The sequence below is a fragment of the Helianthus annuus genome, chromosome 11, assembly GCF_002127325.2.
Source record: "Helianthus annuus cultivar XRQ/B chromosome 11, HanXRQr2.0-SUNRISE, whole genome shotgun sequence".
Taxonomy (NCBI): Eukaryota; Viridiplantae; Streptophyta; class Magnoliopsida; order Asterales; family Asteraceae; genus Helianthus; species Helianthus annuus.
Window position 1 is genome coordinate 10,003,339 of NC_035443.2, and position 13,916 is coordinate 10,017,254.

The window sequence follows — 13,916 nt, forward strand, 5'->3', positions numbered from 1 at the left end:
AAAAAACGCTCGATAACGCCGGAAACCCCATTACATGGGGCGTTTCCGGGCGTTTTTTTTTGAAAAAAAATGTTCCCGGCGTGGTTATAAAAACGCTGAACAATGTTGAATGGGCCAATCCAAACGGCTAGTTTTTAACGGCTAGTTTTTATTTTATTTTTTTTTTTATTTCATTTCCCCCTATATATATATATATACACTCAACCATTTTCAACCAAAAAAATCACAAAAACTCTCTAAAAAATACAAGCATTTTATAAAAACTTGATGGATTCTCCTAGTTCTTCCTCCATGCTAAACTATTGTTACCACGAGTTTTTTGCGGATGGCGATGGTTCAACCGATGAGGAGGTTGAGCAAGAGGCGGTTACGGGTGCTTGTAAACTAGCGATGAGATATGCCGAGCATTGTGGTCGCCCCCAAGCCAAAAAAGGTAAAAGAGGTTATATTGAACGAGACCGACGCGGGGCACATGATCGTTTGATGAAAGATTATTTTGATGAGGAGCCGACATATTCGAACGAAATGTTTAGACGTCGTTTCCGAATGAGTAAGCGGTTATTTCTACGTATAGTCCACGACTTGGAAGCCAACTACGATTTTTTTAAACAAAAAGCGGATGCGAGAGGGGAACTTGGATTTACCGGTATCCAAAAGTGTACCTCGGCGTTACGAATCCTTGCTTATGGAAACACTACCGACATCAATGACGAGTATCTAAAAATGGGGGAGAAAACAACGAGAGATAGCTTGGAGCATTTTTGTCGCGGTAAAATTCCTATACTTTACAATTTATTTTTTTAACATCGAGTATACTTTTATTTTTTTTGTCTATGTTTACAATTTCTATAATTTTTTTTTGTGACTATTTTTTTTATAAAGGTATAATTGATGTGTACGGTGCGCGTTATCTTAGAACGCCCACATGGGACGACCTTCAAAAGATCTACGAGGTACATAATGCCGAGCATGGTTTGCCTGGTATGATCGGGAGCATAGATTGCATGCATTGGCGTTGGGATAACTGCCCGACTGCATGGCGAGGCCAACACACACGTGGTGACCAAAAAGGACCCACTATTATTCTTCAGGCGGTTGCTTCACAGGACCTTTGGGTTTGGTCGGCTTACTTTGGCGTGGTCGGGTCATGCAATGATATTAATGTTTTTGAACAATCTCCGCTGTTAGAGGAGTGGATTTCTGGCAAAGCTCCTAAAGCGTCGTTTTACGCAAATGGAAACTACTACCCTCATGGGTATTATTTGAGCGACGGAATATATCCTAGGTATTCGATTTTCGTGAAGACGTATAGTGATCCTATTGATGAAAAAAGAGCATATTTTAAAAAGGTTCAAGAGTCTTCACGAAAAGACATTGAGAGATGCTTTGGGGTTCTTAAACAACACTGGCATTATTTGAGAAATCCTTGTCGTGCATGGAGCAAGCAAAAAATGAGAGATGCTATGTACGCGTGTATAATCATGCACAACATGATTTTGGAAGACGAAGGAAAGGCAATATGCCAGAATTATGTGCCAGAAGCCGTTCAAGAAGAGCATCCGCAGGCGTCAATGGAAGAAAGAGTGAATAATGCGCGAGAGTTGCGTTACGAACCGTACCATTCCCAGTTAATGGTTGATTTACTACACCACGCATGGTCGGTTCGGTATGTACCACCGGAGGGAGAGGAAGAAAGCGAAGATGAAAACTAGTCTTTTTTTTTTAAATTCGGATTTTAATTTTTTTATTTGTAGTATTTTTTTTATTTAACCGGATTTTATGTTTTTTATTTGTAGTATTGTATTTTTTTTATTTAATAAAGTATTTAAAGTTTAAAAAAAATAATTGGGAAATGATTGCATGGGCATTATCTGAATAATGCCCCACTACACCATTTTATGGTATAATGCCCCTTGCTGACTGGGCTGACACATGGCGCAAAACGCCCCATGGTGGGGGCATTATAATGTTACACCATTACGCATGGTCTAATAGGCCAATATGTTAGACAAACTGATTTAACTAACCAACCTATCACTGATTAGCTCAATGTGAATGGTGCATAGGGCACGACCCAAATTTGACCGAATTTAGCAATTTCACATTAGATCGAAACTTCTACTCATCGTCGCATCCAAGAAGGGGGGTCCATTATTTAAAAAAAAAGGTCGATCTAGGTGTCTTCTATCGCAGTATCGCTAGTCTTTCTTTGATCAAACAATGATGCATTTTGAAAATAAAGCAACACAGAAGATCAAATGATCAAATTATTGGGAAAGACCCAACAGACTATCATGTGCCATCAGTTTAAGAGTGGAACTCTTATGTAGACTTATTTGAACAATTGGGTTAGAGAGCATAATTACAAAGAGAAGTTACAGTTTTATCAACTTGTATCATTCTCTATGGAATGGGAACACAAATCCATGCATGACGATAACTCTATGGGCGTGAAGTATGACTTGCTCGTCTATAAAGATGACAGATCAAGAATCATCGACTGTCCACAATGAAATCTAGAGTAGCACGAGTTAATATCAAAGCGCGAACCCATTTTAACATCATCCACTTTGTTGAAATTTGGGTTGTCTACAAGCTCATGACATGTCACATGGCATAACCGTCATTACTTCATGAACAAAGCGCGAACCTATTTTAACATCATTAAACATAATCCGAACATAAACCAAAAGCATCCGACATGTCAGAAAAAAGACCTTCAAAACTTAAGCCCGGGTCATAGTACTTCGTCATCGTCACACTCGGGTCCAATTGCAGCATGTTACTTCAGATATCCGCCAAACCCTGTCTTCTCAACCATATATTGATCAATGTGTCTACGCCTCTTCCCTGTAATCTGGGTTCTCTTTCAAAATAACAAATCCTTCAAGAATAGGAGAGAGGGGAATATACCTGCATAGAATACCAGCCATAAAATATTTATAAAAAAGAAAAAAAAATGCTTTACGATAAAAAAATAGATAAAGCAATGAAAAGATGTAGTACTTCTCTGTTGCAAGTTCAGCCCTATCCCCAGCAGCCAAGAGGACAGGAGTGGAATGGGTCTGGAAACCAGTGATGGTCTTGGGCCGGCCCGCCTGGCCCACAACATCCACAGCTTGACCCACCCGCACTGGTACCGCCAGAGGTTTCAGATTTTCATCCACAGTCAGCAACATTCTAGGCTGTTAAGCAATCACAAATTAGTGTTTTCCGGTTTTTCGAAAGACAAAATAGAAGATAGTGCAAGAGATGAAGAGAGGTGGCAAGTCATGCCATTTACGGACAAACGGGACAATTTGGGTTAAATTTTGCCTTTTGACGGTTTGATGGGTTAAATGAGTAAAACTAAATACGGGTCGAATTACCCAAGATCAAAAGTCACTCTAAGAATAATCCAAAACATATGACCTCCTATATCACTTGGTTTCAAAATTAAATTAAGACCTACGTAGCATGGATACGGGTACGAGACTGGGGTACGGGGACGATACGGGTATAGGGAACGGCAAAACTCAAAAATACAAGATACGCGTACGGCAAAAAAAATATTAAAAAATAAAAATATATTAAACAAAGTCCCAAAAATAAAAATATATTAAACTCCAAAAACACCACATCAACCATAGGTAATTAATTATCAATAATCAAAACGTTTTCAAATTCCGGTTCATCTAGCGAAAGACCGGAAACCTCCAAAAACCCAACATCTTCCATTGAATCAAAAGCATCTCCACCCACATCCCACATCTTTACATATATATTTATAAAAGGCCGACGTAGCATATATAATTATAAAGGCCAACCTTATGTATTTGGAAGTTAAAAGGGTTAAAACCCTAAATATTTTAGAAAACGTCCCCGATACTCTGTTTTGGAAGTACCCAATATCGGGTACGGTTTTGTAGAAGTCCCCGAGCCTTCCCCTACACGTTTCCGTCCCCGAGCCGTCCCCGGGACAGGTACTCGATGCAATATGCCATCCCCGTGCTTCATAGATTAAGACTATAGCAATATAGTTTTTTAATCATTCTTTAAAAAATAATTATTTATGAAAATTAGGAGGAATAGAAGGCAAAACTGTTTTTGCGATTCGGCTCTACGAGACCAATACATAATGCCAACAATACAAACCTGCATGGCCAGAACTACAAAGTAGAGAACATAGTGGTATTTTCCCAAGATTATAGCTTTCATATCAAGACACGCATGCAGTAATACTACAAGTCCAGCCAGCGCAGTCCTGCAAAAAAAAAAAAAAAAAACCACACAAGGTACTTTTCATATACATAATAACGATTCATCTTCTATAAATTAGGATAAGAACTGTAATACTTACGGGGATAGTAAGAATCGCTCCGAGTGGTAAGGAGAAAGAGTCAACAGACCCTTCCCCATATGTACAAAACCTTGAGCAATGCGCACCTGTAATAATAGTAAATAGTAAATATAAATACAAAATAATGCTGTCATTAATTTGCGATTTGTTGATTACTATCAAAGAGAGATTTACACAGAAGAGAAGATTGGCTTCTTTGTAATAATAACTTGAAAGATTTCTAAGCATGCCGGCGATTCTAGCGTTATTAGTTCCTGCACCTATTAACCCCAACGAGATAACTGCTGCCATAGCAACTTCTGTATCGGCATCATGACTGAGTCGACTCAGTGTATCCATAACATGTACCTAATCAACACAATACAGCATACGTTATCAATAATATTAAAAAAAAATGTTTGTTAGTGTAGCGTCTTTCACTATCAAGCTACAGTAACTTTTTAATTTTAACTTTTATTATAAGTTTATTTTCTATAATTATCATCGACTTGTGTTGCAACGTGCTTATTTTTACCTATGAACGCGCCAAATTTAATTGATTTTTTTTCTTTAACGTGATGAAGTGAACTGGTACCGTACCGGTAACACGTCGATTCCGACCAAACATCAGTACCAGTACCGGTATCGGTACTTTCGGAACCATTACCAATATTTGATTTTATAGTTTCAGTCGATGTATAACACATGTTGATATTCTTCTGCGTATGTCACAACTTTATTTTTTTGTTTTTTTTTTTTCCTTTTTTTTGTTTTTTATCAATGTAAAACACATATCGATACCGTAATTACCCGAATCGTTACCAACCGAATCCCGCCGCAACGCGCGAAGAATTTTGCTAGTTATTATGATATTTATGAACATTCACATACAACGAACTAGATGTGGTCATTTAAATCTCACCTTCGGATTTGATATGCAGAGTAGACCAAGAGCCAACGGAACTGCCTTTCTGATATTTTGTTCCCCGTACTGTAAAAGATGCTCTAACGAACGGATTGCCATATCGAGACCTAGTTCCTCAGCCATTGCTACCATGGCTATACCCAACACGGCTGGACCCTGAAATGTTTCACCCTTCTCAAGGTGCTGGGCACATTGACCGAGAAAATGTTGAACCTTCAAAACGTTGCCAGTTCCAGCATACGCACAAGATAGCAAGGTCATATCACAATACTTTCTGATCTTTTCATTGAACGTCTTTGACACCTCGGCAGTAGCTTCCACACTATCCTGTATAAAAAAAAACAAATTTTAAGTTTACCACGTGTTATGGTATCACCACAAATACTTGACCACTTGCATTTATTTTAGGATTAATTTCATATATACCCTTACAAACTTGAAAATTTTCATATGTACCCAACAAAAACTAAGAATATCATATATGCCCTTACAAATTAGTTAAAATATCAAATATACCCAATTTATTAAAAACAATCTAATAAATAATCATTTTACCCTTATTTTTTTTACTTCAAGTTTTCATATATGCTCATCTTTTAACTTCATATTTTTATACAACAAATTTTAAGCTTAAATTTATTTTTACCCATTTTTATTTATTTATTTTGTTTCCCATAAACAATAGTATTCTCCATATATAAAATTTAAGCTAAATAAATTAAGCTAGAAATGAGTAAAATGAGTAAATATAATATTTGAAGTTAAAGGTCATATATGAGATCTCAAAGTTTTAGAAAAAAAAGGATAAAATTATCATTTATTAAATTGTTTTTAATGAATTGGGTATATATATGATAATTCAACTACTTTGTATGGGTATATATGATATTTTGCAAGTTTGTAGGGGTATATATGAAATTGCCCCTTTATTTTACCTGCTTCCCAAGGTAAAGAAGACCTAAACCGAGAGGTAACAGTCGGGTGAGTGGTTCCCCTAAGTCCGACTCACTTCTGTCCATAAGTGCAAAGATTATGGCTTGAGCAACCTCCTCGTTACAAGAACCAACATACACTAAACCTAGTGCAATTGCTGTGAAAGCAATGACATCTAGCGATGCTTTCGGGTCTCCAAGAATGGGAGTGAGTTTGTCTCGAATCTGTAAAAAATAACAAAAACTAACTTTAAATATTCAAAAAGAAAAACTGTAACAAACAAATTACAGCATGTTCAGAGAAAACGCAATTATTTCCATATAAAAAGAAAGAAAGTTGAATAGTGCCACTATGCTAACATAAACCTTGGAGGCTTGCTAACTAGAGCTACTATTTATTTATTTATGTATTTATTTTTTTAGTTTAGTGAGAGGCTTTGTTAACTTGATCCTTTTTTTAGTTTAGTTTTTTAAACAAATACCGGTATGGCAAAACCGATTTTAACTTTCGAAATTTTAACGAACTGAGCATGCGCAGATACCCTTTTGGACAGAATTGCCTCCCAGAATCTATAATTGCCTTAAAAGTAGGGATGAGCTCGGTACCGGTACCGAAAATATTCGGTACGGTACCGGTATTTGAAGGCAAAATTCGATAAAATACCGGTAACGTACCGAAAGTACCGGTTCGAAAACGCCAAAAAGTGAGTACCGATTCGGTACCAAAAATAATTCGGTACGGAAAATTCGGTACCAGTACCAGCACGGTACCAGTTCGGTACCCAGTACCAAATGCTTATCCCTACTCAGAAGGTCAAACATATATACATTATTGAAAATATTTTTTAACTTTTTTTTTCGTTTGCTATAATGAGTGCATCGGTTTGTTCCTATCGTGTTTTCTTTTACGTTTACCTTTGTTATTTACCTTATTGTTTCATCGTTTTTTTATTATTTTGATGTGTAAAGCGAGCTACGACGCAAATAACATCAACACATTTAGATATCATTTTGTTTAATTTTATGAATTTTAACATCGGTTGTCATGGTGTGCGATATGTAGCGAATTCCACTTGCATCCCGGCGCAACGCGCGGGTGACTACGACCCTAGTTGGAAACCAAAGGAAAAGATAACCTGTTCATTCTGTGTGCCCGCGTATGCAAAACCGAGGCCAGTGATGGCACCAATTCTAGTATAAGAATCTTCTTTATCCAGATAATCAGCAAGAAGTGCTAACGCCTGAAAAGAACAAAAAAACGAGATATCAAACAGATGATCATAGCCGATTTGCTTTAATATATAAAATGTCAGCAGTTTGCTACTCACGGGATCACAGTCGTTCTTGATACCGCAGTTTACAATACCTACTCCTAATAATGCACCAGCTGTGACATGATTATCATTGCTATGGAAATACTTGTCGAGTTGAGCAAGCCCGGTGTCAACATCCCAAAGATTGATCATTCCCTAAGATGGTACAAACAAAAATAAAAGTTTATATCATTACTAGCTTATATACCCGTGCATTACACGGGTTAAATATCAAAAAAGTTTAGAATGACTGTTATCTTAATTTATAGGTGTTATAAATCCGTGTATTACATGGGTTGAATATCGAAAAAATGTTAATTATAAACTTCTATATAATCATTATCAAACAATTAAAAATGTAATAATATTATAATCTTATACATTCAAAATTCATGAATTTTATCACACGGGTTGAGGAAATATAAACTATAATCTTATAAAGAGTGTAATACCGTTGATGAATGTAATAATATTATAATCTTATCACACGGTTGAATATGTGTATTGTTGATGGATATATCAATTGTTTCATAAATTATAATATTATTTAAATTTTCCGTGTGATAATATCAATTGTTTTTTTATAACAAAATCATATTTGTAAAATACCTTGGGGGGGGGGGGGGGGGGGGGGGTTTGGAGTATTTAATATCTGATTTTGGCAAAATAGTGTTATACAAATATAAATAGTGTGAACATGAAGTTAAGAGAATCAGAATGGCTTTTACATACCAAACTTGCAGCAGCACTGGTTTTGCCGTGTTCTTTGTTTTTAAACAGCCAGTTTCCCAATGAACCTCCGCCAGAAGAGTCTGATGAAACCGTCATTAATTTATCCTTAAAAGGAGAAAAACAAATCACTATGAACACCGACACAAAATAGAATAATAATATAATATAAGTAGTTAGATAAATAACCGACCTGGCCAAAACCGGCATTCACGAACGCATTTACAAACGTTGCTGCCAGGTTTTGCCTGGCCGAATCAACACTAGCACCAGCACTTGCCCGACCATCAAGTAAATGCGCCTGATAAAAGAAACAAAATATTTATCAGAGCAATGTTAATTGTTATTTATTAAGTTGGCAAAAGATCAAATACAAATAATCTTAACATACTAAACATACAAATTGAAGGAAAACTCAAAAAGACAAGGTGACATTTTTGTAATTACCACCAACTATCAAAGTTACTATACAAATGTGAACTCAACCAAAAATACCTAAAAAACACAATTTTTTTTAATATTTTTTATAAAAAATCGCTACATTTTGTTAGCAAAAAAAAAAAAAAATTTTTTGCTGCTACTAAAAGTAGCGATTTTTTAATAAAAAATGTTAAAAAAATAAAATAAAATAATTTTGTGTGTTTTTTTTTATTTTTTAGATTTTTTGGGGGGTTTAGTTTTTAGCATTTTAGAGAGAGGGGGGGGGGGGGTTAGGTTTTTTTTAGGTATATTTGTAGAGTAACTTTGATAGTTATTGATAATTACAAAAATGCCACCTTGTCTTTTTGAGTTTTCCTTCAATTTGTATGTTTAGTATGTTAAGATTATTTGAACAAGAACTTTCCCCTTATTAAGTTATGATTGATAATAAATGATTCATGGTTCAAACCTTATAAATATCTTCAGGAGATTTAGGCTCCATGACTTCAATATCTCGGGCAAGGGTAAGATAGCCTTCACTTAATTTAGTATTGTTGATAATTTCTTGCAAGGCCTCTCTGTCTTCATCATCAGCACACATTTCTTCATCAACCTCAAAACTTATACCCTACACAACATCACAACTTTAGAACTTACAGCACCGAAAAGTTTTTTTTTTTTCCACCTTGTAAAAAACGCAAAACACCCCTTCATCAAAATGCTGACTAATAACTCAAGACAAAGATATTTAAAAATCATTTGAGGCCTTGCGAATAAAGCAACACATAAAAGATTAACAAATACAAGTTATTAAAAAAACAGCTTATGATGATTAATACTTACTTGTCGAGCAAGAATGTAGCAAAATTGCTTCTTTCGCAATAGATCCGGACAAGAAGTGAAAACCTTCTTCACATGCTGCCGAAGAAACATCCAATGACATATCAGAACGCAAACCAAATGCATAAAAAAAGAAAAAAAAAACACAACTAGTAATCATCTTATAATGAAAATTAGGGCTGTAAACGAACCGAACGAACACGAACAAGGCCTTGTTCGTGTTTGTTCGTTAAGGAAATAAAAGTGTTCACGAACGGTTCATGAACACTTACCGAACGAGATTTTATGTTCGTGTTCGTTCATTAAGGAAATGAGCGTGTTCGCGAACGGTTCATGAACACAAACGAACACAAATAAATTTGGTGAACGCGACGAAGGATAAAGATAGATGGCCCAGAGAGTAGCACTCGAACTTGAATCCCTTATTGTGGAACGGAGGTCGATCGTATTCGCCGATGTAAATAATGAGAAATGAAAGGGAAATGATGCATAAACAAGGTGAAAGTGGGTTTCCTAGTTTAATTGTTTGGGTAATAAAATAAAATAAAACGTACAAATAAAATATAAGAAAGTACAAAGATCTTCGATTAAAACACAAACATACGAACATAAACGAATGCAAATCAACAAATGTTCACGAACACCTTACTGAACGTTCACGAACACAATCGAACGAACGAGACCTCTGTTCATGATCGTTCATTTAACTAATCGAACAAAATTTCTTGTTCATGTTCGTTCGTTTATTAAATGAAAATGAACGAACATAAACGAACTTCCCGCCGAACGGTTCACGAACTGTTCACTGAACGTTCGGTTCATTTACAGCCCTAATGAAAATCATCGCATTTACCCTAAATGAACTTCAAGCAACTAAAATTACTTTTCGTCCAAAGATATATACATCATATGGTTATACATCATATATCAAGGAAAAAGATATACAAATAACCATGAAATGTAAACCTGCATGTTGTCGAGATAGAGTGCAATCTGAAGTGCACTTGGATATTCTTCAAACTTGCTGTAGATGGTGTACGCAATATCCAGAACTGACATGTCATCCGGTCCAGGAAGGTATCTACACATTTTTGTAAAAAAAAATGAACACCCATACACAGCACATAAGCATATAACGCGTGACAAGCACACGTATAGAAAATAAAATTGTAAGCAATTCTGAGAAGATAATTAACCTCGCTGAACTTTTTAGGTACAGAGAAGTTCTTTTGTAATTTGCTTTGTCAGTATGCTTCACCAGTCGATCAAGAAATTCAACCTGAATTTATTCGGAGTAAATATTATTCATATTCAACATTTTAGACACTACATTGAAAATCGTGAAGCAGAATACCTCCATCAGGAGATCTACAGCCTCGGGTTCCGCATTATGCTGCAATGCAGATATAAGAGATGGAAACAGGTAATATTCAGATAAGAAACTAACATAAAGAATAATAGGTGAAAAAACGACAACAAAATTGGAACTCGATACAAATACCTTCATGTGAATAGCAACAATTTGTTCCACAAGCTCTATTAGATCATCTACGTTTGCTTCCTCATTCTGAATTGGCACAAAGTATAAAATAACATATACGTAACGTTGTAACGTCACATAAAAAACAAAATAACTACATCTGAAAATCATAGTGAAGAGATAAGGTTGTTTGAGATAGAAAATAGTACCACTCTTTTCGAATACTCTTGTGAAATTTCACCAGCCAGATTTCTACAATGACACAATCAGTAATCAGACCAACTAATCACGTAGAAAAAATTGTGTAATCATGCATATGGATGAGCCTTTCGATTCTTTTTGCAGTTGTAACCATAGTTGTTAAAAGCCATCGCCTCTTGCGCCTAGGCCCATTTTTCAGGCGAGGCGAGTCAGTTGCGCTTTAAGTCGAAGAAATTGCGCTTTAATTCTCCAGGTGATGGTTTAGGCGCACATTCCGGTGAGATTCCTAGATTCCGGAGAGTTTCCGGCCAAATTCTCTAAATTCCGACAAGATTCTAGCCAGATTTCTTCTTTTACCCAAGGAAAACTACTTTTCTACACTAATATTTTAGAACTTTTCGTACTAAATAAATGATATATATAGTGTTATATAATAGATTTTGGTTATATTATTTAAAGAATAGTACTCATTTTCTAATACATAATATATATTTTTTTTTCATTATGCGCTTTATTTTTCTCAGGCCCTCGCTTTTTTTGCGCTTTGCTCCTAGGACGCAGGCAAGACCTATGCGCCTTGAGTGCACCTAGCGCCTTTAATAACTATGGTTGTAACTAATGAAGCGATCATCAGGTTATGAAACCAAAAGATAACAAACTGATTACCTGACATACTCATGACCCCACGAACCAATATCACCTTCAGAACCCAACAATCGATACTTCAAACTCTCCTGAACGTGCAAAACGTCAATAGCAAAACACAATACTTAACAACATATGATAATTTATAATTACAGTGTAATGAATACATTCACCATATGCCAACCGATAAAAAAACTCCTTGAAAAATACGAAATTATATAACACACGCTAAACCAATCAGCGCAACGCGTTTAAACACGTTGTGGAAAACATCAAAATGTAAATATTTATATGCACATGACTTTCTTACCCTATCACCCTCTGCAGACATTGTCAAAGCCAAAACCGATAGTATATCCGCAAGCAATTTCTGCACCCAAAATGAAAGCCAATAAAAAAGATTGACAAAAACATATGGTAACAGCTAACAAAATGAAAGAAATACCTTTAACTCTGAATCTGGCATCGTCTCATAATACGATTTCAAAGTTCCATAATGCGGACGCAAAAACTTCAGTGGCTTTGGGACTGAAGTCATAGAACTTGTTGAAGTCCTAATTTCTTGCCTAAAAACATATAATGAAGATCAAACTTCAGTATTTATTATCTGTAACCCTAGTTTCATTCCGCTTAGCCAAAACTAACAAGCATTGAGAATACTTCGGTGGATTTGGAATAGTGTTCGTTTCACAAAATGGAAAGAATTATGAATGGAAATGGAACGTAGATTCCATTCCTTATCGTTCGTTTCAACAAAAGGAGCTAGAATTGAATCGAAATCGCCTGTCCACCTCCTTTCTGGAGACTAGGTAGTTATGTCATTTTACACATTTTACATTCCAATTCCATTGATAATTGTACTAACCACACACATTATGGGGTTTCAAAGGAATTCTTTAATATTCAATTCCGATTCCATCACATTCCACGAAACACTACCTAGCCTAAAAACATACAATGAAGATCAAACTTCGGTAAGTATCATCTTCTAACCCTAGTTCCCATAACCACAATTCCTGTAACCCAATTTCCTTCTGTCCATAGTTGTTAATGGTGAATAGCGACAAATCTATATGCTACATAGCGAATATCGATAAATAGCGGCCTAAAAAAACTATATGTATATTATATTTAACATCATCATCATCGAACTCGGTAAATCCCACCAATAGCAAAGCTAATGTAGGGACTGAGGAGGGTAAGATGTAGACGGCCTTACCTCTACCCCATAGGAATAGTGAGGCTGCTTCCAGTGAGACCCCCGGCTCGATAGTAGTTTTGCATCAAGCCTTGGACATAAGGCACATAACACTCAGCAATTAAAGACAAAGGCCGATTAATACGTGCATATTTAACAAAAAAAAAACTAAAATCCAGCTATTTTATAGGTATATTTAATTGTTATTTATTTATATGAAAAAGAACAAAAAAATATGGCTCTTATCGCTACAACCCTAACAGCGAGCCTAGACCTATACGCTACAGAGGCTATTGACTACTATGCTTCTATTTACCCAAAAACAACAAGCATTCAAAATAACACATTATTAGCATCCTTTTCATTAAAAAAAATAATAATAAAAAAAAATCAGTACCTCATGCTCTCAAGAGCAACCTTCTGCAACCCTAGATCAGCATCCTGAGCTCTTTCAACATACAGCTCCAATTGCTGTTTCAATGCCAAATCCTCCTCTGACTATCACACCAGAACACAATAATCAGTAACGTTTAACCTAAATACTTAACAAAAACAACTGAATACTTACGAGATCTTCGTCTTTCTTGTCATCTTTCGTCTTTGGATCTTTAGGGGCCTTCGAAGTGGTCTCCTCCTTGGGGTTTTCACTGCCGCTAGCGGTATTGTTTGGTTCCGAACCCATGAGTGGATGGTTAATGGATCAAGAACTCGAAATCTTGATGAGAATTGACGGAATAAGATTGATATGCACGAATTGGTGAAGAAAGGGGTGTTGAGTAGAACCCTTGAATTTTCCTTCTCTCCAAGCAAACCTGATTTTTTGTTTTTTGTTTTTTTTTTTTTTTTTTCTAGCAAGTGAGTTTAAAAAACTCAAAATTTCAAGTGGGGTTAAATTGTTTTTAGCACCTGTATGTA

The 13,916-nt window shown here is 35.8% G+C and overlaps 2 protein-coding genes across 2 annotated transcripts; one reads left to right on the forward strand and one right to left on the reverse strand.

The window, feature by feature from the left end:
- On the forward strand, positions 1-1,842 carry LOC110887729. The gene is made up of 2 exons (XM_022135301.2): positions 1-769; positions 883-1,842. The coding sequence occupies exons 1-2, from the start codon at positions 268-270 to the stop codon at positions 1,710-1,712; spliced, it is 1,332 nt and encodes a 443-aa protein (XP_021990993.2). The 5' UTR covers positions 1-267; the 3' UTR covers positions 1,713-1,842.
- Positions 1,843-2,381: 539 nt separating this feature from the next.
- Positions 2,382-13,815, reverse strand: LOC110889525 (26S proteasome non-ATPase regulatory subunit 2 homolog A). The gene is made up of 23 exons (XM_022137071.2): positions 13,570-13,815; positions 13,399-13,499; positions 12,249-12,369; positions 12,114-12,173; positions 11,825-11,892; positions 11,167-11,209; positions 10,979-11,044; positions 10,832-10,870; positions 10,674-10,756; positions 10,444-10,558; positions 9,481-9,555; positions 9,107-9,265; positions 8,411-8,518; positions 8,221-8,325; positions 7,504-7,644; positions 7,312-7,416; positions 6,179-6,400; positions 5,241-5,570; positions 4,514-4,687; positions 4,340-4,425; positions 4,135-4,243; positions 3,007-3,185; positions 2,382-2,913 (listed from the first exon to the last, which is right to left on the reverse strand). Exons 1-23 carry the CDS (start codon positions 13,681-13,683, stop codon positions 2,838-2,840), a joined length of 2,679 nt encoding a protein of 892 aa, XP_021992763.1. The 5' UTR covers positions 13,684-13,815; the 3' UTR covers positions 2,382-2,837.
- Between the last annotated feature and the right edge of the window lie 101 nt (positions 13,816-13,916).